Genomic DNA, 24,267 nt, shown 5'->3' on the forward strand with positions numbered 1-24,267 from the left:
CCACTTGATACTGGTTTTTCCAAATTTCATACTAAAGTCAATTCATTAGGTTAATGGAGTATGAGATTTGAGATTACTTCTACGTGTTATCTGTATAATCTAAAGGTAGTAGCTTGGTATGGTATAGAAAACTGGTCTCTTTCTTTAAAATATATATGTGCAACAGTGATTTCATGGCTTTAGTGTTAGCACATATATGTTAGCTGTTACAAACGTCTCAACGTTTCTTTCTCTCTTTGCTTATTTAGGCCTGTCTCCTCCTTCTTACACATTTCCAGCTCCTGCAGCGGTTATTCCGACTGAAGCTGCCATTTATCAGCCCTCTGTGCTTTTGAATCCACGAGCACTGCAGCCCTCCACAGCATACTACCCGGCGGGCACTCAGCTCTTCATGAACTACACAGCATACTATCCCAGGTAAGGCTCTGATAGAAGTGGAAATGAGAGACAGAAACAAAGACTCCTTTGAGAGCCAGTGCCTGAGTTCACAAAAGAATATTATCTGCCACATTGAAGGTTAGCATGGCAGGCAACAACTTCTGTTCATATATCTGGCCAAGAAGGTTGTTTCAAGACAAATCGATCTAAGTTTATTTCTTAACCGTGTATTAACAGCATGATTTTTTAGGCTACCTTTGTATATAACTTTAATTTTTTATTTCTCCTATCTTAGGGTCATAAGTGAGTGGCACTATAATCATTGCAATAGGGTAGAAGTATCAAGTGAACAAATTACAAAATAAGAAAATCCATAATGAGAAAAATTATATTTTTAAGTAGCATGAATTCATATCTCAATCCACAATAAATAAAAACTCTTGTTTTAAATTGTACAGGGCTTGTACTTTTTCTCCTCTAAATCTTTACTAACAAGTCCGGAATGAGATTATTCAGAACTTTTTTGGAATCGACTTTTTTCTCTGCTTTTCTAAGAAATTTTTAAAATTACAATTGACATACAATATTAAAGTATACAAAATATGTAGAGTGATCACTCCAATCTAGTACCCACCTGATACCATACATAGTCCATACAATATTACTGACTATATTTCCTATGCTGTATTTTATGTGAACATGATACTTTTTATAACTGCCAATTTGTATTTCTGTATGAGTTTGTTTCTGTTGTTTGTTCAATTGTTTTGTGTTTTAGATTCCACATAAAGGTGAATAGATAACATATATAAGTGAAATCATATGTCTTTCTCATTCTGATTTATTTAGCATAATGTTCTAGGTCCATCCATGTTGTCACAAATGGGAGGATTTCATTCTTGATTTAATGGCTGAGTAATATTTCCTCGTATACATGTACCACTTGTTTATTCATTTATTGATGGACATCTAGATTGCTTCCATATATAGACTATAGTAAATAATCCTGCAGTGAACCTAGGGATACACATATCTTTTCAATTTAGTCTTTTCCATTTCTCCAGGTAAATACCCAGAAGTAAGATTACTGGGTCATCTGGTAGTTCTATTTTTAATTTTTTGAGGAACCTTCATAATGTTTTCTATAGCAAATGCACCAATTTGGAATCACACCAATACTGCATGAGGGTTCCCTTTTTTCCACATCCTCACCAACACTTGATGTTTGTTGATTTATTGATGTTGGCCACTCTGCCAGGTGTGAGATGATCTCAATTGTAGTTTTAATTTGCATTTCCCTAATGGTTAGGTACATCGAGCATCTTTTCATGCCCATCAGCAGTCTCTGTGTCCCTTTTGGAGAAATGTCTGTTCAGGTCCTCTGCCCATTTTTTAATCAGATTGCTTGTTTTTTTGGGGGGTGGGGGGTTAAGTTATATGAGTTCCTTATACATTTTGGATATTAACCCCTCATGAGATACATCATTGGCGAATATCTTCCCCCACTTAGTAGATTGTCTTCTCGTTTTGTTTATGGTTTCTTTTGCTTCGCAAAAACTTTTTAGTTTGACATAGACCTATTTATTTTTCTTTTGTTCCCCTTGCCCAAGGAGACACATCCAAAAAACTATTATTAAGAGCAGTATTAGAGAATTTACTGCCTATATTTTCTCATAGGAGTTACATGGTTTCAGGTCTTACATGTAAGTTTTTAATCCATTTTGAGTTTATTCTTGTATATGGTTTAAGAAGGTGAGCTTGTTTCAATTTTTGCATGTATCTATCCAGTTTTCCCAACACTATTAAGTAGATTATCTTCACCCCATTGTATATTCTATAGATTGCTTTGAGTAGGATGGACATTTTAATGGTGTCAATTCTTCCTACCTCTGAGCTTGGTATATCCTTCCATTTATTTGTATCTTTTTCAATGACTTAAAATTTTCGGAGTACAGGTTAAATTTATTCCCAGATATTTTCTTGATGGAATCGTAAATGGATTTTTAAATTTCCTTTTCTGCTAATTCGTCATTGGTTTTTAAAAATGAAACTGATTTCTGAATATCAGCTTTGTGTCTTGCTAATGTACGGAATTAATTTATCAGTTATAATACTTTTTTGGTGGAATCTTTAGGGTTTTCTATATATATAGTCTCATGTCATCTGCAAATAATGACAGTTACTTCTTTTCTAATTTGGTTGCATTTATCTCTTGTCTGATTCCTATGACTCTACTTCTAACACTGTTGAGTAGAAGTGGTGAAAGGGGACATCCTGGTCTTGTTCCTAATCTTAAGAAAAATGCTTTCAGCCTTTCCCCATTGTGTATGATGTTAGCTTTTTGTTTGTCATTAATGGACTTTATCATATTGAGATACGTTCACTCTGTTGCTACTTTGATTGTTTTTATCATAAATGAATGTTGGATTGTGTCAGACGCTTTTTCTGTATCTATTGATATGATGATATGATTTTTATCTTTCAGTTTGTTAATGTGGTATATCACATTAATTGATTTGCAGATAGTGAACCAGCTTGGCATCTTAGGAATAAATCCCACTTGGTCATGGTGTGTGTGTTTTTTAAATGTATTGCTGAATTCAGTTTGCCAATATTTTGCTGAGTTTTGTATCTGTATTCATTAGGGCTACTGAACTATAATTTTCTGTTTTTTAAATGTCTGTCTGGTCTTGGGATCAAGGTAATGATGACCTTGTAAAACAGTCTTACGAGCCTTCCCTTTCTTGAACTTTTTGGAATAGTTTGAGAAGGATAGCTGTTAATTCTTTGAATGTTTGGTAAAATTTGCCTGTGAAGCCATCTGGTCCAGGATTTTTGGGTTCTTTTGGAGACTTTTTGGTTACTGATTGGATTTCATTAGAAGTTATTGGTCTGTTCAGACTTTCTCTGTTTCTTCCAGGTTGTCCAATTTGTTGGCATATAAATTGTCCATAGTATTTTCTTACAATCCTATGTATTTCTGGGTGTTGGTTGTCACTTCTCTTTCATTTCTGCTCTATTCATTTGGATCTTCTCTTTTTTTCCATGAGTCTGACTAAAAGTTAATCAATTTTTTATCTTTTCAAAGAATCAGCTCTTGGTTTCATTGATCTTTACTATTGTTTTTTTTAGACTCTATTTTGTTTGTTTCCATTCTGTTCTTTATTATTTCATTCCTTCTACTCACTTGGGCTTTGTTCTTTTTCTAGTTCATTTAGGTATAAAGTTAGATTGTTAATTTGAGATTTTTCTTCATTTTTGAGGTAGGCCTGTATTGCTATGCATTTCTCTCTTATAACTGCATTGGCCGTGTCTCAGATTTTTGGGTTTTGTTTTCATTTTAATTTGTCTCTAGGTGTCTTTTGATTTCTTTCTTGATCTCATCATTGACTCAGTCATTGTTTAGTAACATGTTTTTTAGCGTCCATGTTTTTGTGTGTTTTCCATTTTCTTCTTATAATTGACTTCTAGTTCATATCATTGTGACTGGAGAAGATGCTTGAGATGATTTCAGTCTTCTTAAGTTTATTGAGACTTGTTTTGTGGCCTAAGATGTGGTCTATCCTAGAAAATGTCCCATGTACACTGGAAAAACTTGTGTATTCTTCTGTTTTGGAGTGAAATGCTCTAAAAATATCAATTAAGTCCATCTGGTCTCATGAGTCATTTAAGGCCGCTGTTTACTTACTCATTGATTTTTCTGTCCAGATTATCTATCCATTGCTGTCAATGGGGTATTTTCTATATTTAGGTGCTTCTATGTTAAGTTCATAAATGTTTATAAAAGTTACATCCTGTTGTTGGATTGATATCTTTGTCATTATGAAATGTCTTATATGTCTTATAACCTGTTTTGTTATTATTTGTATTTTTTTATTTTTGTCAGTAACCTTTGTTTTACAGTCTGTTTTTTGTTTAAGTATTGCTATGCCACCTTTTTTCAACCCAATTACATTCAGTGTGTACGTGTGTCTCTCAATCTGATATAGGTATCTTGTAGCCAGAATATGTACAAGTCTGTTTTCTTATCTATTTCTTAGCCACCCTAACTCTTTTAGAGTATTTTAGTCCATTTACATTTAAAGTATTTATTGATAGATATGTAGTTATTGCTATTTTATTAATTGTTTTCTGATTGTTTTCATAGTTCTCCATTCCTTTCATAGTCTCTTTGTCTATTCTCTTGTGTACTGATGATTTTCTGTAGTGTCATGTTCGGTTTCCTTTTATTTACTTCTTATATATCTCTTGTAGACTTTTAGGGTTATGGGAACCGTGTGCTTCTTATGTAGCAGTCTATTTTAAATTGATGTTTGCTTAAGTTAACACATTCCATAATTGTTACCATTTTTACTCCACCTTTATGTTTTTGTCATTATTGTTTACTTCATTTGTGTGTGTGTGTTTGGGTGTATCCCTTAATTGGTTATAATTATATGTTCTTTTGCCTTTTCACCTTTGCATTAGCTTTATAGTTGGTGGAACTACTGCTTTTGTTGTGTGTTTGCCTTTGTCAGTAAATACTTTTTCCTTCCTATCTTTTCCTATTCATATTTTCAATCTCTCCTGTTCTTCTTAATGAAATCTCTTTAACATTTCTTGTAATATTTGTTTAGTGGTCATGAACTCCTCCTGTAGCTTTTTTTTTTTTTTTTTTTTGGGGTCCGGGAAGCTCTTTATTTTCTCAGCTATAGTTCCTTGTTTTTCATCACTTTGACTGTTTCATGCCAATCCCTCTGGACTGCAGAGTTTCTGTTGAGAAATCAGTTGACGGTCTTAGGGGAGCTCCCTTGTATGTCACTGATTTTCTTTTGTTACTTTTAAGGTTTTGTCTTTAACCTTTTGCATTTCGATTGTGATGTATCATGTGAGCTTCTTTGGGTTCATCTTGTTTGGGACTCTGCTTCCTGGACTCATGTCTTTCTTGCCAGGTCAGGAAAGTTTTCAGTCATTATTTCTTCAAATAGGTTTTCATTCCCTTGCCTTCTCTTCTGGTTCACCTATGATGTGAATGTTGCACTTGATGTTGTCCCTGAGTTCCCTTAAATTATCCTCATTTTTAAAGTTATTTTTTCTTTTTGCTGTTTTGATTGGATGTTTTCCATTAGCTACCTTGTCTTCTAGATCACTGATTTAGTCATGTCATCTAATTCATCGAGTTTATTCTTAATTTTAGTTATTGTATTCTTCATTTCTGACTAGTTCTTTGTCATTTTTTTCTATTTCTCTGTGTGAGTTCTCACTGAGTTCCTTTATTCTTTCTCTAAGTTCGTTTAGCATCCTTGTAACCAGTGTTTTGAACTCTGCATCTGGTAGATTGCTTGCTTTTATTTCTTTTAATTCTTTTTCTGGAATTTGTCCTGTTCTTTCATTTGAACATGTTTCTTTGTCTCCTCATTTTGGCTGCCTCCTTGTCTTTTTATGTATTAGGTGGATGTGCTATGTCTCCCAGTCTTGGCAGAATGGTCTTATGTAATAGATGTCCTGTGGAGCCTAGTGGCACCGTCTCCATTGTTATCTGATCTAGATTCTCCAGGAGTGTACCTCATGTGACTTTTGTGTACCCTCATGTTGTAGTTGAGCCTTGGTTGCTGTTGGCACATCACTGGGTGAGATTGACCCTCAGGCTTACTAGCTATGAGGATTGGCCATGACTACAGTGGACAAAGTTGTGTGGGAGCTGACCCCATGGAGCGGGATTTGCTTTAGGGGGCTCTGGCCTGCTAAATATGCCCTTTGGTTGGGTGGTACTATGCTCTGGTCTGAAGCTGGCCACTAGGTGTGTTGGTTCTAAAGCCACCTAATGGGAGCCACTAAGCGATCTGCAGTTAGTAGCTCACTATGCCGTGCTTAGAGGTGCCTCGGAGAGGCTATGCTGTTAACAAAGACCAGCCGCCACTAGTTTCTAAGTAGGCTTGGGCTCACTTAGCAGGAGATACAGGGCATACCAAAGCCCTGTGTGGGGTTTGTGGACCTTTTGTAGATTTTAAGAAAGTCTGCAATGTGAGTCTAAAGCCCCTAAAAGAAGTTAAGACTGGGTGCGCAGTTGAGTGGGGTTGGGTGTGGAAATCACCAGAGTAGTCTGAATGGTGTTAGCCAGATTATTGGAGGATTCGGATTTGATGCCCACCTGTGCCAGCAGACTTAGTTATGGGGGGAGTGGCTCCACACAGGAACAAATGAATTTTCCAGCACTTCAATCCTAAGAGAGCTGTCTCAACATATGTCCCTGGTGCTTTTGGAGCTGCTGCTCCTGTTGATGGAGCTCCGAATAAGTGAGTTTGTGGCGAGCGAGTCTATACGGTATGGGCCCTTAAGACCTGCAACACCTACCAGCCCATTTTCTTTCTGAGGCACAAGCCTCACTGGTTTTCACAGCCAGATATTGTGGAGACTTCTCATCCCAGGATTGGTGTCCCAGGTTGGGGAGCTGGGTGTGGGTCTGGAATGCCTCACTCCTCAGGGGAGACCTCCACAGCCAAAGATATCCTTCCCAATTCTTAACTGACACACCGTGGATGTGGGTCCCACCCACTCTGTATCTCTACCCCTCTACCATTCTCAAAATGGCTTCTTCATATTCTTCGTTATAGGAATTCTGTTCAACTAGTCTTTAGATGGTTCTCAATGGTGGTTTTTCTGTAATTTAGTTGTAATTTTGCTGTATGCATGGCAGGAGGCAAGCACAGCATCTATCTACTCTGCCATCTTAACCAGCAATCTTCAGAATCAACATATTTTTAATCTCAGATTGTTTTTAGTTGTGCTCAATTTTGAGGAGGCAACAGGGTATAATGGAGAGTTGTCAGGAAGTTGGGAGACCCGAATTTTAGTCTCATCTCTTTTAACTAAGGAAAGTCACTTAAACTTTGTGATTCTCATAAAATGATGTGATTGGTGAAGTTTAGAGTCTCTTCCTGGTCTGATTTCCTGTGATTCTTCACTCTCAATCTTCTTTTCATAAAATTTATTTTAAAAATCTTCGTTTGGCCAATAACCAGTTCACTTTATTTAAATAAAACTTTACCACAGGTGATGTTGCTCATAATTTTAAAAATTATACCAGGTTTTGTTTTTTCTTCCCAAAGCAGTTAGACTAAATGTTTTGAGTACATCTGCCAATGTGTGAGTTTTTGATAAGTGGCCTAGAACTAAGCTGTCTGATCCCTACAGTTGCTATGTTGGACTGTATTTTTCTTTCCTTTCCTCATATAATATTCTTGTAGGGAGTAAGAACTTTGGAATCCCAGTAGTAGTAGTGACTCTTGTAACCACTGTTATTATATTTGTTTATTTTCTTAGGAATTTTTGAAACATTCATTAATATTATTGAAAATATTTTTTATTCTATTGGAAAAGAAGAATACGGAGATAGCCATGATCATTGTCATGGTTTCAAAGGCTCAGAAGCATGAGTAATTGTTTATGGTTAAGTGCTGTGTCAGGCACCTAGCCTAGTACCAAAGTGTCCTTCTCTAGTCTTAGTTGCTGGTATTGGGCTCTGGTTATAAGAAAGGTTTTTGTCTACCTTTCTTACACCATCAGAATATCTTGAGTGGGATGTGTTGTGCCACTCAGTGCCTGGTGCAGTTCTGGTGCCTACAATACAATTTCAGAGTATGCAGTTCTGCCACTGACTTGCTATCTGGGCATTCTTAAAGAATCTCTTAGAAATAGTTTTCCATCACAGTAAGATGGGAACTCCAGTCTTAAAGCCCCAAGGGCAGGAGGAACTGACATTTACCAATTAATAGCTTCTGTAATTTTGGGCCCCTGCCTATAGGGTAATTTATTTCCACTGGTAGTTTTAAAGTTTGTAATGTCATCATTGTTAAGTCTAAATATGAAATATAGTGAGGAAAAGTAGACTCCCACTTTATATACCTCTAAGTCCAGAAGTAACCGCTGGTATCAGTTTGATAAAATACTCAATGTGTGTGTCTGCTTCTAAATGACGTGGCATACTTAGCATGTACCGCCCACTTGTTCTATTTTTTGTTCGTTTGTTTGTTTTAAACTTTCCAGTGTGTCACTGACTTCTTTCCTAAGGATTATTTACATATTTACCTCAATCTTGTAACTTTACATGATGTCCCTATGTGTTGATCTTTAAGTACATATGTTTCTGTAGGACAATTTAATGATAATTTATTAAACAATAATTTAAAAAGCAAATTCCAAAAGCAATTAGATATTTTACAGTTTTGCCAAAACACCATTAATTTCTAACCTCACATGACTATAAGGCATTTGAGGCTATTGGAAAACTCCGTTATGTAAATATTCAAGTATATTTTGGCCTATTCTTTGGTAAGTAGGAAAGTCTGAGATAGCATACTTTAGACTAAAAAAGATATTAAACCAGAAACTCTGGAGTTTGTCTCTTTTTAAATTAAAATTTTTATAATTCTCTCCATTTTTAAAAATGAGATATGTCAGTTTGACTTTCGATTAATGCAGTGTATTCATTACTTGAAAACATCAAGATGCTAATATATTTTGCGGATTTCTAAAATTAATTGGATTTAAGCATTTTTAACTTTTAAATAACTGAACAAACTATTATTTAGTACCTCTGTGTGTGACATTTTGGGACTATTAGGATTAATAAAACCTAGGCCTTCTCTGATTTAGACTAGCTGACAAAATTCATGCCTGTGCAAAGTCAGTGACTTCCAAGCTAGACTCCTTCAGCAAGAGGGCATTTGTCCTTGTTATTTCCTCTAACTTGGTATACTTAAAAATTTGGAAGTAAACCCTATAATGGTATTGCTCCGAGAATATAGTATCTTTTGTCATGAGTTACTAAGGAATGTTTAAGGAAAAAACATGAACCAAAGAATAGCTTTTAGTTTTTTCTTAAATGAGTTTTTAGCACTCTAAATGTGTGCCTGTGACAACAGCATCCTGAAAAGCAAATGAGATAAAAACATATGTTGCTCAAGTGGTTCTGTTTCCTATTTATGGACTTTTTTTTCCTTTACCTCCTTGGAAGAAAGTCTCGGTTACCCAGTATCGCAAAGCTTAGCCTAGGATACAAAAGAACTGTTTGTGCCCACCCTGCTTATCACTCAAAACTCGGTTATATCTTACCTTTATTCTTGCATTACATAAAGTCCTGCCTTTTATTCTGACCTCTCATTTTTCTCAGAAAAGAATATTTTCCTTTGTATCAAAGCTATAGCGCAAGTGATATATATGCTTGTTCTTGAATTAAATGTCATCTAATTTAAGGAAAGTCATATTAACATAATGTCTTGTATGGTATAGCCTTGCCTTTGATAGGACACCGTAAATAATATGTAGCATATCACCTTGAACGAAAAAAGAAGGGAAGAAATATCTGATGCTTTTCATGAGTAATGCTTTATTTGCATGTCCATGTGAAAGGATTATAGCGAGGAAAAAACTTTTTCTTGTAAAAGCAGCTTATTCCTACCTAAACTATGAGTACATATATTTGGAAATATCAAGGCATTTGGCAATATTTGGTTTGTTGTATAATGTTACTGTATTTATTCCGGAATTCTGTGCACTTGAACCCAAAGAATACCAAAGCTCTGAGATATGCCTGCACTTCCTGTTTTGAAAACTTAACCTTTCTTGTTCCAGTTTCCTTTCTTAAATTGCACTTTTTGAGGTAAATATAGGTTCACATGCAGTTGTAACTAACAATACCGAGAGATTCCATATATACTTTACCTAGTTTCTCCCAATAGTAACATTTAGCAACCAGTTTACTTTCTAATTTATTTCTTGAAAGTTTTCTGATAGGACCAAGAGAAAAGGTAACTTTTCTTGGTTTAAAAAAATTTTTTTTTACAACTTCAGTATTTAGTAACACAAATGCAAACTGGAATTCAGCATATAATGAATGAAATTACACTGGAATGTTGTGATAGTGTTGTATCAAGCAATGTAATAATGGAGAAGTGTCAGATAAGTTTTGTTCTTGATGAGAATGATTCCACCTCGCAGGTTTTTCAGTTTGGATGATGTTTCTAAATGATGTAAGCAAGAGCTGCTGTGGGCAATTCACTGTACTATCAATCGATAAGAATTCAGTCTAGCTTTCATGGAAGAAATAGTTATTTGCTAGTCTGAAGACCTTATTCATCTAATGAGCAGTTCAGGGAATTAAAGAGCAAATATGTTAAAAATTCTTTTTAGCATTGCAGAAAATTATCAAGCACAGTGACCCTCAAGGAAAACTAATTCCACTCAAAGAAACTAATAAATTGTTTTCAATTTATAGATTTGTTTTTCTAAGGATTTTTTTCTTACTAAGTTGGGATCATGTTACATGTTATTTTCAACACAAAATTTGGAGGTCATTTCTTTCACCTGCTATTTATGTGTCAAATATATCTTTAAGGACTTTATTCTTAAAGCTTTAATGACTTTAAAGGAAGAGAATGTAACTAAAACACATGTGCCAACCTTGATAAACGAAACCCTATTTTGCATCTACTGCTTGCTGTCTTTAAGTATTTCCTTGGTATATCTTTAAGAGATTACAGTGGCCCAATGAAAGAACTAACATTTGTTTATAAATTTTGTTTAGCAATACAGACTGACCATTGATTTTGATTTTCTTTATTGTATGTTAGGTGGTCTTTCAAACTACCTCTTTTTAAAAAAAATTTCATCAAAAGCAAAATGCTTTATTAGCAAACACTTGCTATTTAAATTTAAAATAATCAACAAGCTGTCTCTGGAAAGATAGCCAACAATATAACCAAGAAGATGGAACAGGGTTGCTTCTAGAAAGTGGTTCACATTTGTTGTGGGGGAAGTATGTGACAGAGTTGTACCACTTGCTCTATATTTGTAACTTCCAATTTTGTACTCAGTTCCTATTCAAAAAGACAAAACCGCTTTTTTAAAAAATGACCAAAAAACATCTTTAAAAGTAATTTGTGAATGGACATTGTCTTCTGTTACTTTGCTAAGAAGCACAAATGTCCGTGGATCACAGTATGTTTTGCTCACTTCATCTAAATTTTTTCGCAACATATTACTTTTTAAAATGTCATTTTTTAAACAAGAGGACCAATTGTGTTGTGATTTTGTACTTTCAATCAAGCAACTTTCAAAATAGTTTCTAGTATAGGATTCCGTTTTCAAATTAAGTAAGGCTGTGTGGGGGTGGGGGCTATCCTTGTTTTGAGGAAGCAAGCTGTCACTTTACTATATATTTGATACTTGATAACTATAGTAGTTACATTTTATAATCTTTGACAAAGTTGGAGTAAATTTCATTCTATTTACCAAACTATTCTGACAGTACGTAAATTTGCTATTTAGGTGAAATAGATTTTTAGAAGATTTCTTTATGCATTCCAGTGTTTTCATATTTGTTTAACTTTTCTCCAAGAGATAGATACACATGAATAAAGAAGCTTATACAGTCATGCGCCACATAACGTTTCAGTCAGAAATGTCATCAATGGACTGCAAATAGGAAGGTGGCCCCGGAAGTTATAATGGAGCTGGAAAATTCCTAACACCTAGTCATTGCTGTCATAACCTCATAATGCAGTGCGTTATGCAGATACTTACCATTGTTACAGTTGCCTTCTGTATCCAGTACAGGAACGTGCTGTACAGGTTTGAAGCCTAGGAAATGTAGGTGAACAGAATTCGTTACCCTAAAATATGTTTATTTGGCATGAGGATTATTTTAAGGTGGTTAAATTAAAGTAACAACGGATATGGGAGAAGCTCAGACCACCAGGCTGAAGTTATCCTTTGTAAAAGATATTTACATTTGTAAGGAAAATCTCCATTTGTAAAAATGTCCCCTTCTCTGTACCTGAAGAAGGGAATGATCGTATCTTTAGAAACTCTTAGGGCCTAAGACTGCAATCTTAAATCTGCATAACAACCTTAGCCTTGTTTACCCTGTGCTTTTCCTGGTAACTTCCCATAACTGACCCCTCCCAACCCCAACATTTTCTTTGTCTTTAGGCGAATGGTATTTCAGGTGAAGGCTTCAGCCATTTTGGTGAGTTACTCAGTTTTCCTGGGTCTCTCCCTTCTATACAGGAAAAATACATGTTATGAACTTTTGCTTGTTTTTCTCCTGTTAATCTGCCTACAGGGATGTCTCAACCAAGAACCCAGAAGGGTAGAAGAAAAACTTTTCCTCCCCTACAGAGCTATGCCATAGCTCTGTACACAGCCAAGATGTATAGTATAGTTGGCTATACCCTCTAGGTTTCTGTACCTGCACTCTGATCCCATGATAAAAAAATCACCTAACGATGCATTTCTCAGAGTTAAGCTACGTGTTACTGTGTATAGCCTTTCAGAAGAGCTAACAAGAATCTAGGATCCAGATGTAGCAATCAGTCCATGGGCAGCCACAGTATTACAAAGAATGCTGAAAAAGACATACTGAGATGGTTGATTTCAGGTGGAAATTTAAAGTTTAAAAATGTCCTACGTGAAAATTGATTCCAGCCTTTACATTTGTTAGGATTGAAACATTTCTCCACTCACTTTCGAAATATATAGTCTTTGTAATACTAGGGATTTTAATGAATGTTAATATAAAAGCTCTGCAGTAATTGTGCAAGGCAGTGGAAACCAGAGGTCTTTCTGCAGGACTTCTCGGATTTTTCTTGTGTCAGTGTGTTGTGACCATCTGAAAGGGAGAATTTAGTTCTCTAATCTTTTCTCTTACCCTATTTCTCCAACAGGGTATATAATGCTGTGATCCTTTCTTCTCTAGAGAAATATGGCAAGTCCTCAAATGAATATCATTCTAAGAATGCTTCTATTTTGGAATGATACCTGATAACATTAATTAGTGTTACCAATGTTTAGTAATTCATGATATAAAATAAATGAAGAAAAGGTATTAGGACTCTTGTTTTCGCCAGAGTGTGTTGAGTGTCATGTGGTAGGCATTCTGATCCCCCAGTATTTTCATATATCTTTACCTGTTCTACAAAGAATTTCGTATGGCTTATTAGGATACTTCAAGTATTATAAAATTAGATGATGTAAATTAGGATCTGAGAAAATACAGAATAGGAAGCAGTGTTTAAATAGTCTGGCAACTGAGTCTCAGGCAATTAAATTAGTATTAGCACAACAATAGTGGACTTAGGTTGTCAGATGAAAAACTTGAATTGCAAAGCTCATAATAACTTCAAAGGAAAGGAGGTCATAACTTTTTAGGGAAATACAGTTTTTCACTACGTCGGGTTTAAAAATTATTTTACCTAAATGTTTAGAGAGGATATGCATTATTGCAGTGGAGGAAATTTTCAAAATCTTTATAATACATGCACGCATGTGTTTCATTGAGCAGTTTCTTAGCATGACCTCAATGTATCTTGCTGGAGGAGCCTCAGGAGTGGTCGTAATTCCCGTCTTTACAGCAGCAATGCTCCAGCAGTGTTCCGAATGTAAACCTTTGGAAAAGCCTCTTGTGCTATTTTCTTTTTCCCTTCATTTTCTCTCACCCCAACTTCCATTCTTTGTTCAGGAAGCCCCAACAGGGTTTCTTACCCAGCTCAAGGGCCGACTCCTTGTTAGTTTACATGACATGGTACAGTGTCTCCAACCCTGTAGACCTTTGACTTCAGTGTTTCATCGACTTGCTCATATGTCTCTAATCCTTTGGTTCCTTTTCACACTATCAATTTTTTAACTTGTAGCTTTTGAGTAGAAGTTACATTACTGACGTCATGTATACAAGGGACATTGATAAAATACTGGTGTTTAAGAATCTGAAAACTAACTAAAGATAAAATGGAGGTAAAACCCAAAAATAGTGACTAATGATTGAATGTATAAATTAGGTTGAGCTACTGGTATAGTCTAGTTTTGATGGACAGCTGTAGTCTAGGCTGTTATTTGGGGTGTGATTAGGAATTTTGCCGGCTGAATTTCTTACCTTTCTCTAAACAACTGCCATAAAGCAAATGCACATAATTTTTGTGTTTTCCTTACCCTTTGGTGGCAAAAAAATGCATACATACTTTGAGGCTATCTATATCATGTTTAAAAATGTTTCCTTTACCTTATAACATTTCTTAAATTACACAAGGTCAGAAAAAGGCTAAAATTTTCTCACAACTGAGTAATTTATTTTCCGTGAAAAGCATTAAAGATCTCAAACATTGACTATAAGTTGGTATTTAATGGAACTAAATTAATGGAAAAGTTAATTCTGTGATTTTTTTTCAATTTTTAAAACAGCTTTATTGAGATAATTTCCATACCATAAAATTAACCCCTTTTAATTGTGTGATTTCATGGTTTTTAGTGTATTTACAGAGTTGTACTACTAATTGTAGTACAATTTTATAATCTAATTGTAAGATAATAAAACAATCTAATTTTAAGATAGCCCATCACCCCCAAAATAAACCTGATGCCCACTGGTAATATCCATAATCTTGGCATCCAGACACAACTGCTATTAATAGTTTATTATATTGCCTTCTTTTACTTGCTTTTTTTAAATAGGTAAAATCATATGGGGTATAAAGTTTTATAGTTTGCCTTTCTGACTAATAACATAAGCATTTTTCTATGATAATGGCAATCTCTTTTTAATCATCATTAAATGTAATATTCCATTCCATCTATTATGATTTACTCCCCATACTGTTTCTAAATTTTTCACCATTATAAAAATGCTAAGATGACCGTGATTTCATACACAAAATTTATCCAAGTTTCTAGTCATTTCCCTGGGGCATAGATACGTTTAAAGGTTCATGATATACTTGCCAAATTGCTTTCCAGAAATGTTTAACCAAGTTATAGTTCCACTAAGAAGAATATTTTTCACCACACTCAGGCTAATGAGAATTATGAGGTTTAGAATCTTTGTTAATTTCTTTAATCTCATTATTTAAACTTACAATTCTTTGATCCAAAATGTTGTTGAATATTTCTATCATTTTATTTTTTGAAATTTTCTTTATGCCTGAATTTTTATTTTTCAATCTTATTGTGACATCAAAAGTATGTGTACGTATAATTTAAATCACCTTAATAATCAATAAACATTATTTTACTCACCATCCAGTTTATGAATTTGAATGTTTCCATACCTTAGAAGTCTCCTGGATGTGCCTCCTAAGTGTATTTCCTCCTTCCTTTTGAGGTAACCATAATTCTGACATTTTTGGTAATTATTTATTTGATTTCCCTTATAGTTTTACCATTCATTTATGCATCTCTAAAATCAAAGTTTGTTTTATCTGGTTTTTAATTTTATATAAATGGAATAATGTTGTAAATATTTTTCTGTGGTTTATTTCACCCCAGATTGATACTCATCTATGTTAAAGTGTATACTAAAATTCATTTCTTTCCCCAGTGGAATAGTATTCTATTTTGTGCACATATTTCCCGACTGGGTATGTACAGCTTCACCTTTACTTAGTAATCTATTAAGTTTTAAGTTCATTTTAATATATGTTGTGAAAATACCTTCCAGGTTTTTTGGTTCCTAACTTTATGTAGCACTTCTCTGACAATTAAAAATTATTTTTATTCCAACATATGAATTTTGTGTGTGTGTGTGACTCCTTTATTGCTTCAGTGTCTACAAAGTTCTCAGTTATCCTTAAATGGAATTTTTTCTCATTATGTTCTTTTTTGTTGTTTTCCTTTTCTGTCTTTGAGTTCTTATCTACATTACATGTTTAACCCTTTATATCATTTGGAATTTGTTTTGCTGTACAGCATGAAGTGAAAATGTTTGGTTTGGCTCAGTTACTAACTGGTTGCTTTTTAAAGCATTATCAAATAATTCATCTGTCCTAGGTATTTATTGTCTGTTGAATCTCAGCCCCCACACCTGTATTTATATATTCTATATGACTACAGCTGGGAGCCTGAAAACTACCTTTCCCAGAGTTCCTTGCCAGCTAGTATTAGTTTCTGCCAATGGGAGGCAGTCACCTGGGATTAACAGGTAGGAAAAATGTGAGAGCTATTTTCTGCTTATGGTAACAGTATCAACATGAATGCAGACTCCTAGGCTCTTGATAACCACCTTCCCGCTTTAATTCTCCACTGACGAGGTAGTGTTCACCTGTGGGCAACATGACTTTTACTCCCCTTTATTCTGGCTTTTCTATACATTTGTATTCAATTCCCTGTATCAAATCCCTCTCTGTTTTTGTTGGGGGAGGGGGTAGAGGGTGAGAGGAGAACTCCCGTTCACCCACCTTCTACCCCCTACAAGGTCTCCTCCATCCATTCCTTAACAACTGCAAGTATATTTTCTGTTTCCGTGTATTTACCTGTTCTGAATATTTAATATAAATGGAATCATACCATATGTGGTCTTTTGTGACTGGCTTTTATTTAGTATGTTTTTGAAGTTCACGTTATAGCATGGATCAGTACTTCATTTTTTTTATGTCTAATATTCTATCATAGGGATATGCCACATATAGTTTATTAATCAGTTATCAGACATTTGGAGTTGTTTATACTTTCGGGCTATTAATAATAATGCTACTGTGTACATCTGCATTCAGGTTTTTGCGTGGACATAGATTTCTAGTTTTCTTGGGTAAGATATGTACCTAGGAGTAATCAACACCATCTTGATTACTGTTGTTTTGTTTTAAGTTTTGAAGTGGTAACTCCATGTTTAACTTTTGAGAAACATCCAAACTTTTTCCAAAGAAGCTTTACCCTTTTACATTCCCACTAGCAATCCATGAAAGTTCTAATTTCTCTGCATCCTTTTCAACTCTTAACTGTCTTTTACTTTAACTATTTCGATGAGTGGATTTGCTGTTTCATAGTTTTGGTTTGCATCTCCTTAATGACTGATTTTGAGCGTCTTCATATTTTCTTTGGAGAAATGTTTATTCAGATCCTTTGCACATTTTAAAATTGGGTTGTTTTTTAGTTGTAACATTTCTTTATATATTCTAGGTAAGAGACCTTATAAGATGATTTACAAATATTAACCCCCAGTCCGTGGTTATCCTGATGGTGTCCTTTAAAGCACAGAAGTCGAAAATTTTGACGAAGGCCAATTTTTTAATTCTTTTCTCATGTATACTTTTGTTACATGTAACCCAAGGTCATGAAGATTTACTACTACAAAAATCTAAGAGCCTTGTAGTTTTAGTTCTTATATTTAGGTATATTATTTTTTGAATTAATTTTTATATAGAGTGAGATAGAGATCTAAATTCATCCTTTTGTATGTAGATTGTCCATTGTTCAGCACCATTTATTGAAGAGCCTGTTCTTTTCTCATCAAATTGATTTTGGAATTCTTGTCAAAAATCAGTTGTCCATAAATGTAAGAGTTTATTCCTGACCTCTCAGTTCAATTCTCATGATCATTGCCTATCCTTAAGAGAGTACCACACCATCTTGATTACATTACTGTTGTTTTGTTTTAAGTTTTGAAGTTAGGCAATGTTAAGTTTTTCCTACCTTGTTCTTTTTCAAGAGAGTTTGACTGTCCTGAGCCTTTTGCATTTCCATATATGTGTTAGGTTGTTTCATTGATTCTGAAAAAAAAAGCCATTTGGAATTTTGATAGCTATTGCATTGGATCTATATAATTTAGAGAGTATAGTCATTTTAACAATATTATGTCATGTTTATAAACATGGACTGTCTTTCCATTTATTTAAATGATCTTTTATTTTTTTAACAATGTTTTGTGATTTTCAGTGTATAAGTCTTGCTCTTCCTTTGCCAAATTTTTTCTTAAGTATTCTTTTTTATGCTATTATGAATGGAATTTCTTTCTCAGTTTCATTTTTGGATTGTTCATTGTCGTGTATAGAAGTTCGATTGATTTATTTTGTGTATTGATCTTGTATTTTTTTAACCTTGGTGATCTCGTTAATTCTATTAGTTTTAGATTCTTTTTGGTTTTCTGTGTACAAGTTTACCTTGTTTCTATCCTGTGATTTTTATTTCATAAATTATTTTTGCTTATTATTATTTCAATAATCTGAAAGACTTTGGAATTTAGATTGATAGAAAATTCTTATTCTCATGCCCCGTCAGGTAGATACACAGATTATTTAAGTTACTTTAAGATGCCTTGTATATAGCAGATAATCCTAGTGTAAAAAAAATAAGGATGTGAAGCCAAGTTGTGTTTAGGCTTCATCAGAATAGGTGTACTTTATATGTAATAAACATAATTGACATTTTATAATCTTAAATTTCCAGTTGGATAACTTCTCTTTCTATTTTATCTTGGTTGTAGTTTGAAGGCACTAGACACCCGCTTAATTTATAGGAGATCTTTAGCCAAAGGAACAGAATGTGCTGGGACAAGTGCCATGGATTAAGATAGATATCTTGGAAATGATCTGACTCTCATGTGCAGTGTGGAAGGTCTGAGTAACTTGTGATGAAATAAATACAGGAAGTCTTTGTGGTCTTTAAGTATTAGAGTTAGTATTTATCAGACACTTGACAGGAGCAAATATGGTGTTTGAATGAATGGTGGTTGTATGGGAAAAAGCACTGAACTAGAGGTTGAGAGATCTGGCTGGTTCTTCTGGTTTGGTGAAAAACTAACCCGTCCTGTGACCTTTGGGACGTTATAACTCTTAGTTTCTGTTTCCACCTCTGTAAAAATGAGGTGTGGCTGAATGATGCCTTAAGTCCTAGTCAGGCCTAAACAGCATTCCCTCTCTGATCTCACAGTTGCACATAGATTGACTTTTAGTCTCTAAACAGGCTCTTCTCAGAGGGAGTTGTAAAAGTCTCTCCAAGTGACTCTAATCTGCAAACAAGTTGAGGATCACTGCTTTAGAAACTGAAAAGATTAAGGGCAGGCTTGCTGTCAGGTGATATTTTCAGTCTCTCATATTTTAAAAATGATGAAATAGAATGATGGTTATGGAAATAACAAAAGTGAAATAACATAAATTATTGTGTTTTATGCTTTATGAACTAATTTGGTATGTTAAATCATTGACTCTGAAGAAAATTCTGTGGGAGGTGCAACACAACCCTCCTCCCCAATTTAGTAAGTGATGTAATTGAAGTTGGAAGAAATTAAGTGACTTGCTCATGGTTACCTTGCTAATAAAAAAATAGAATCTGAAACTAGATTCACATCTGGTACCCTTTCTGTTAACCATCAGTTAGGATTATTTATGTAGGATAGAGTCTCAAAGATTTGTAGTCTATTCCATTTTGTGTTTACTTGTCTTTAAAATGGGATAATTGCCTACTTAGAAATATTTAAAAGGGTTAATAATCTAAAACTGTAGGTCTTTATTGCTCTATAAGCTAATACCTTGTTTAAAATTTTTCCCTATACATATTTTCAATTATGGGTTTCTAGCCACTAATTGTGGCGGAAAATAGATTTGGGTGGGGGTCAGGGTGGAACTAATTTCATAATATGGGAATCTTGAGCTGCCACTTAAAGAATAATTAAGTATTCACTTGGATTCTGCTCCTTGGAAGTAATTGATGTAGCTACATTAAGAGGGACCCATGCATCAGTTTTCCCTTGTGTTAATGGTGATTGGTTTAATTTGTTGTACATCCCTTCTAATTTCCCCCTCCTCACCACTTTCTTTTCAGTCTGGTTGGAAGAAATAACTCATCGGTGCTAGAGTACTTTATTGTATTATTGTGCTGTACCTTTTCTTGTGTATATGGGTAGAATAATCTGTTCCTTGGAGCAATCACTTTGAAGACTTTTGGTCTTCTGTGGCTATGGTTCCTGTTAGTCCTTTTTATTCGTGCCTTTTCATGCCTTAGTATTCCTGATAACTAGCCAATTAATCATCAATGAGCTGGGCTTTGGAAGTGGTGCTTTGTGATTGAGCAACTATGAAGGCTTAATTCTCTCTTTCCTCTCCCTTTAAGGAGAGAGAACTGGATCTTTGGGGAATCCCTGCATTTAACCCTGCATTAACCTTTCTGTCTTTCAACTTTTGCCTTTGTGGAAATGTGGGAGCAAGAACTCTGAGAATTCTGAGAGTACCTTGAGAGGGTGTTTCCTTAAGTAACTAATGTTTTGAGAGTAAATATTCAACATTGTCTATTCCTATTGGTTCACTGTGCTTTCTCTCCCTTTAGCCCCCCAGGTTCGCCCAATAGTCTTGGCTACTTCCCTACAGCTGCTAATCTTAGCGGTGTCCCTCCACAGCCTGGCACGGTGGTCAGAATGCAGGGCCTGGCCTACAATACTGGAGTTAAGGAAATTCTTAACTTCTTCCAAGGTTACCAGGTCAGTAGCTTAAAGAAGAAAACTACTCAGTGCCCTTATTACTTAAGTTGATTTGCCTAAAGAATGCAGCCAGGAAAGAAGCAGATTCTTTGAAACTCATGTGTGTACAAGTGCTACTAGATTGCTTATGGAGGCAATAACAATGAGAGTGCAAGTCAGGCAGACTAGCGTGAGTACCAACTCAAACACATCCCTTTGTCAGATTAGGACTTTTCTGTGCAACTTTTATTATTTCAACTTAATCTGTTGATGCACTTTTTTTTTTCTTTTTAATTGGGCTTTGGAAAAGCTCATTAGGGTACATATCAGTATGGATCTTTTCATCTAGAATGAGATTGGCTAAGGAGTTTTCCTAAAGTCAAATTCTTGAGTAATAAAAAGCACTTTAAAGATAAAGTTTAAATTGAGTATATAAAAAGTGATCAGAGGCCTCTCTGCCTAACCTGGAAAAAACAAAAGAGACTCAGTGAATATTTAGATGGCAATGCCTTAAAATGAGCTATAGGATATTCAGTGAATCTTTAATGATCTGCTGTTGATTGTGGTGAAAGTGATATTTACTCTTGTCATTTTCTTCTACCACTGCCTGTGTCCATCACTTGTTTTCTGACTTAAGCTTAAACAATGAGATATTTCTTTGTAAGACCTTTGTAACAGTGAGCAAAATCTTTCTATTGCCGTCTCATCGGAGCGGACACCTTTCCTTCCTCAAATCACATAATGCCTAGAACCTGAACTCCTCTTTCTTGCAATGTCTAAATATCAGTATCTTACAGCCTTTTCATTGTACTAATAGCAAAAATTGTCTTCCCTTTTGGAGCTGAACTTTGCTTGAGTCTTTAGAAGCCTTTATAGGCATACTCATCAAATCCTAAAATAGCCCTGATCATTCACAGTACAGCATTATAAAGGTTATGCCTGCAAAGCCTGTCTCACTATTAGAATGTATTTACAAGCTTGGTGTCCATGAATCATGGAGGATTGAGGAGCTCAGTTAAAATTACCTCAGCGGGGATGCCCCAAATCTATCAAGTTACCATATAATGGTCTTAAGGGCTTTTAACACACAAAGGACATTTTCTGACAAATGAAGAAAATCTATGTCTGATAGTGAAAAACTGAATGAAGGTAGAGAAAAGTTATCTTTTGTTACTGCCTGGTTTCACACATTCTTATCATAAGTAAAATTTTTTTCAGAGATCAGTAGATACTTTGCTTTTTCCCTAAACAATTATGCTGCCTGTTGGAAGCCCTTGCAGAGATTTAAAAAATAGTTACTTTCCAAACTTCATATCCAATTTATTAGATTATGAAAGGAATAGAGAATTTACCAAAGGCCATTGAAAAGGTTGCTTAATCTCATGGAGAAAACATAAGAAGAGTTTCGTATTTTCCCCCATTGTTTTCCAATTCTAGAATGTACAAGCAAAGTTTCAGGTTTTAGTGGTTGACTAAATTAATTTCTTATTTATTTTGACTAATCAGCTTTTATATTCACACTGAATAGAATTAAGCAGTCATATATATAAGTAGGTTATGAGAGTAAACAAAATTGCTCTTACTATAGAGTGCCATGACTGGCCTTTGTAGGTATTCTACCACAAACAAATAATAGTAGTTTTCTAGATTTATGGCTAAAAGATTGACATGCTTCATAATTGAAATACAGTAACTTCAGTCTGCAGCAGTTTATCTTCGAGTAGCTCCTAGGGAATCATTCAAGGTTAGAATAGAATTGTCTGGTATCAGAAATACAAAGATTGTACAAAATGATTTCATCTCAAGGCATTTGGCCTTCATTTCTGAAGTGCTTGGAATTTATGAACTGAATCAATGAATTAGGCTTATGTAGGAACCTCCAATTCAGTATATCAGATTTGTCCAATGCCTTCTTCAGTAGTTTGAGCTGTAAGATAGTAACAATGCATGCATTCAAAATCTGTTGTATCTAACTCAATTTCATGTCACTCTTACATAAAAGCTCATGTTTTACACTGTCTCTGAGAGTCCATGCCTTCCTATTTTCTCCTGTTCTCAATTATTTTGGTACTAGCCAATAGCTATGGGATTCCAGATCTTTTATTTTGGTACTAGCCAATAGCTATGGGATTCCAGATCTTTTATAGACACCACTTTGTCACAAGACCAAATCAGTGGATGACTTTTTTAAAAAACTGTGTTCTCTTAAGTGTGTATTGCTGTTGCTGATTTGATGGGAGATTTTCATTTGTTTTCTGGTTATTTATGATTCATTTTATATAAATATATAATTTACTTATATTAAGCAAATCCTTGGTATCAATTGGTTGAGTGACTGGAAACCTTGATACTTTTCTGTCTCTAAATATATATGTATATAGATGTAATAATGGCATATGTCATTCTCTACACATGTTATCTTTAAATACATCATGTAGGGTGGAGTGGAGTGAGAGTATAAAGCTGGAAAGGGAGAATTTACACAAAAGGAAGAATTTTAATGGCTTAAGCAAGATGCAGGACACGGGTTCTGCTAGCAAATTTGCAGTCTTATAAAGTTAAGGTACCTGAGTTAGGCCCATTTTGATAAGTGAGATTAATAGAATGAGGATGGAATTTATGAAGACAAACTACCATTAAAATACTTGGTAATGAGAATGTCATTCTGGTAATGAAAATAAACCTGTATCTGTATTTTAGTTGATGGGTCTATTATTTTGAAATGGATCCTCAAGAATACTTATATAATTCCTTTCATTTTTTTACTCTTTGCACTACCTTTTGCTGTCAATGATTTTTGCATTTTCAGTAAATGCTAGTTTTTGTTTCTGCTTTCACTGCTAAGATTTTCACTTGCTGTCCTACTGAGATCAATATTACAAATACATCTAATATATTTAAAGTTCACAGTTGTTTGGACATAATGGGCTTATTTTACAATACTTTGCAAATAGTTGGTGCTCAGATATTTGATATCTAGTCATGCCTATGGTATCATGGAAACTCTGTTAACAAGATCTGAAATGTTTGGTGGTATTTATTGTGTTATGGTGTTCTTTTTCCATCCACATTTTCAATTTAACTCCCCTCCTGGAAGGGACTTTTATAGTACTTAGACATGTTAGGTAAGAAATGAACACTTGGGATTAACAGTTAATGTACATGGATCGTACCAGTGTTAACTTGTTTCTTACGCTCTAATTATCCTATAATTCTATTGGTAGATCTAGTCAGTCGAAATACTAACCATCCATAGTGACAGTTTGTCCATCTTTTGATCCTGTTTGTTTTAACTTGCATTTTAGTATGCAACCGAGGATGGACTTGTACACACAAATGACCAGGCCAGGACTCTACCCAAAGAATGGGTTTGTATTTAAGGGCCCCAGCAATTAGACCATCCTCAGAAAAGAAGGTAAGGCTCGCATGATGTGAAAGTTAAATTTTAAAGGGCCAAATAGAGGCCAAGAATCAAAGTATGGTGAAAGTTTCCCTCTTTAGTATGATGTAAGCGTGTCAAATTCTGGAAGAAATGGAGACTGCAATTAAGGCTGTCATCTAAGTAGACGGTGTCTAAACAACATATGTGGATAATGGTTGTATGTTATTTGGGATCAGGGGAAACTTTTTGATTTGAAAATTCATTTTCTATATCTCGTGTACTACTGGTTAGGACTGCCTTTTTTTTTTTTTTT

At 34.7% G+C, this 24,267-nt stretch overlaps 1 protein-coding gene across 4 annotated transcripts in view; it reads left to right on the forward strand.

Moving 5' to 3' along the window:
- ESRP1 (epithelial splicing regulatory protein 1) overlaps window positions 1-24,195 on the forward strand; it is a 52,214-nt gene extending 28,019 nt beyond the window's left edge. Inside the window, exons 13-15 of one of the 4 annotated variants that reach the window (XM_039877154.1) lie at window positions 249-417; window positions 20,443-20,593; window positions 23,878-24,043. In XM_039877154.1, coding sequence (XP_039733088.1) covers window positions 249-417; window positions 20,443-20,593; window positions 23,878-23,952 — 395 coding nt within the window. In that variant the 3' untranslated portion in view covers window positions 23,953-24,043. Of the gene's footprint in view, window positions 1-248; window positions 418-20,442; window positions 20,594-23,877 lie in introns of all 4 variants that reach the window. The other 3 variants (XM_039877153.1, XM_039877152.1, XM_039877155.1) reach the window with 3 other exon arrangements.
- The last annotated feature ends 72 nt before the right edge of the window (window positions 24,196-24,267 follow it).

The sequence above is a fragment of the Pteropus medius genome, unplaced genomic scaffold (assembly GCF_902729225.1).
Source record: "Pteropus medius unplaced genomic scaffold, Ma_sr-lr_union100, whole genome shotgun sequence".
In the NCBI taxonomy this organism is placed as follows: Eukaryota; Metazoa; Chordata; class Mammalia; order Chiroptera; family Pteropodidae; genus Pteropus; species Pteropus medius.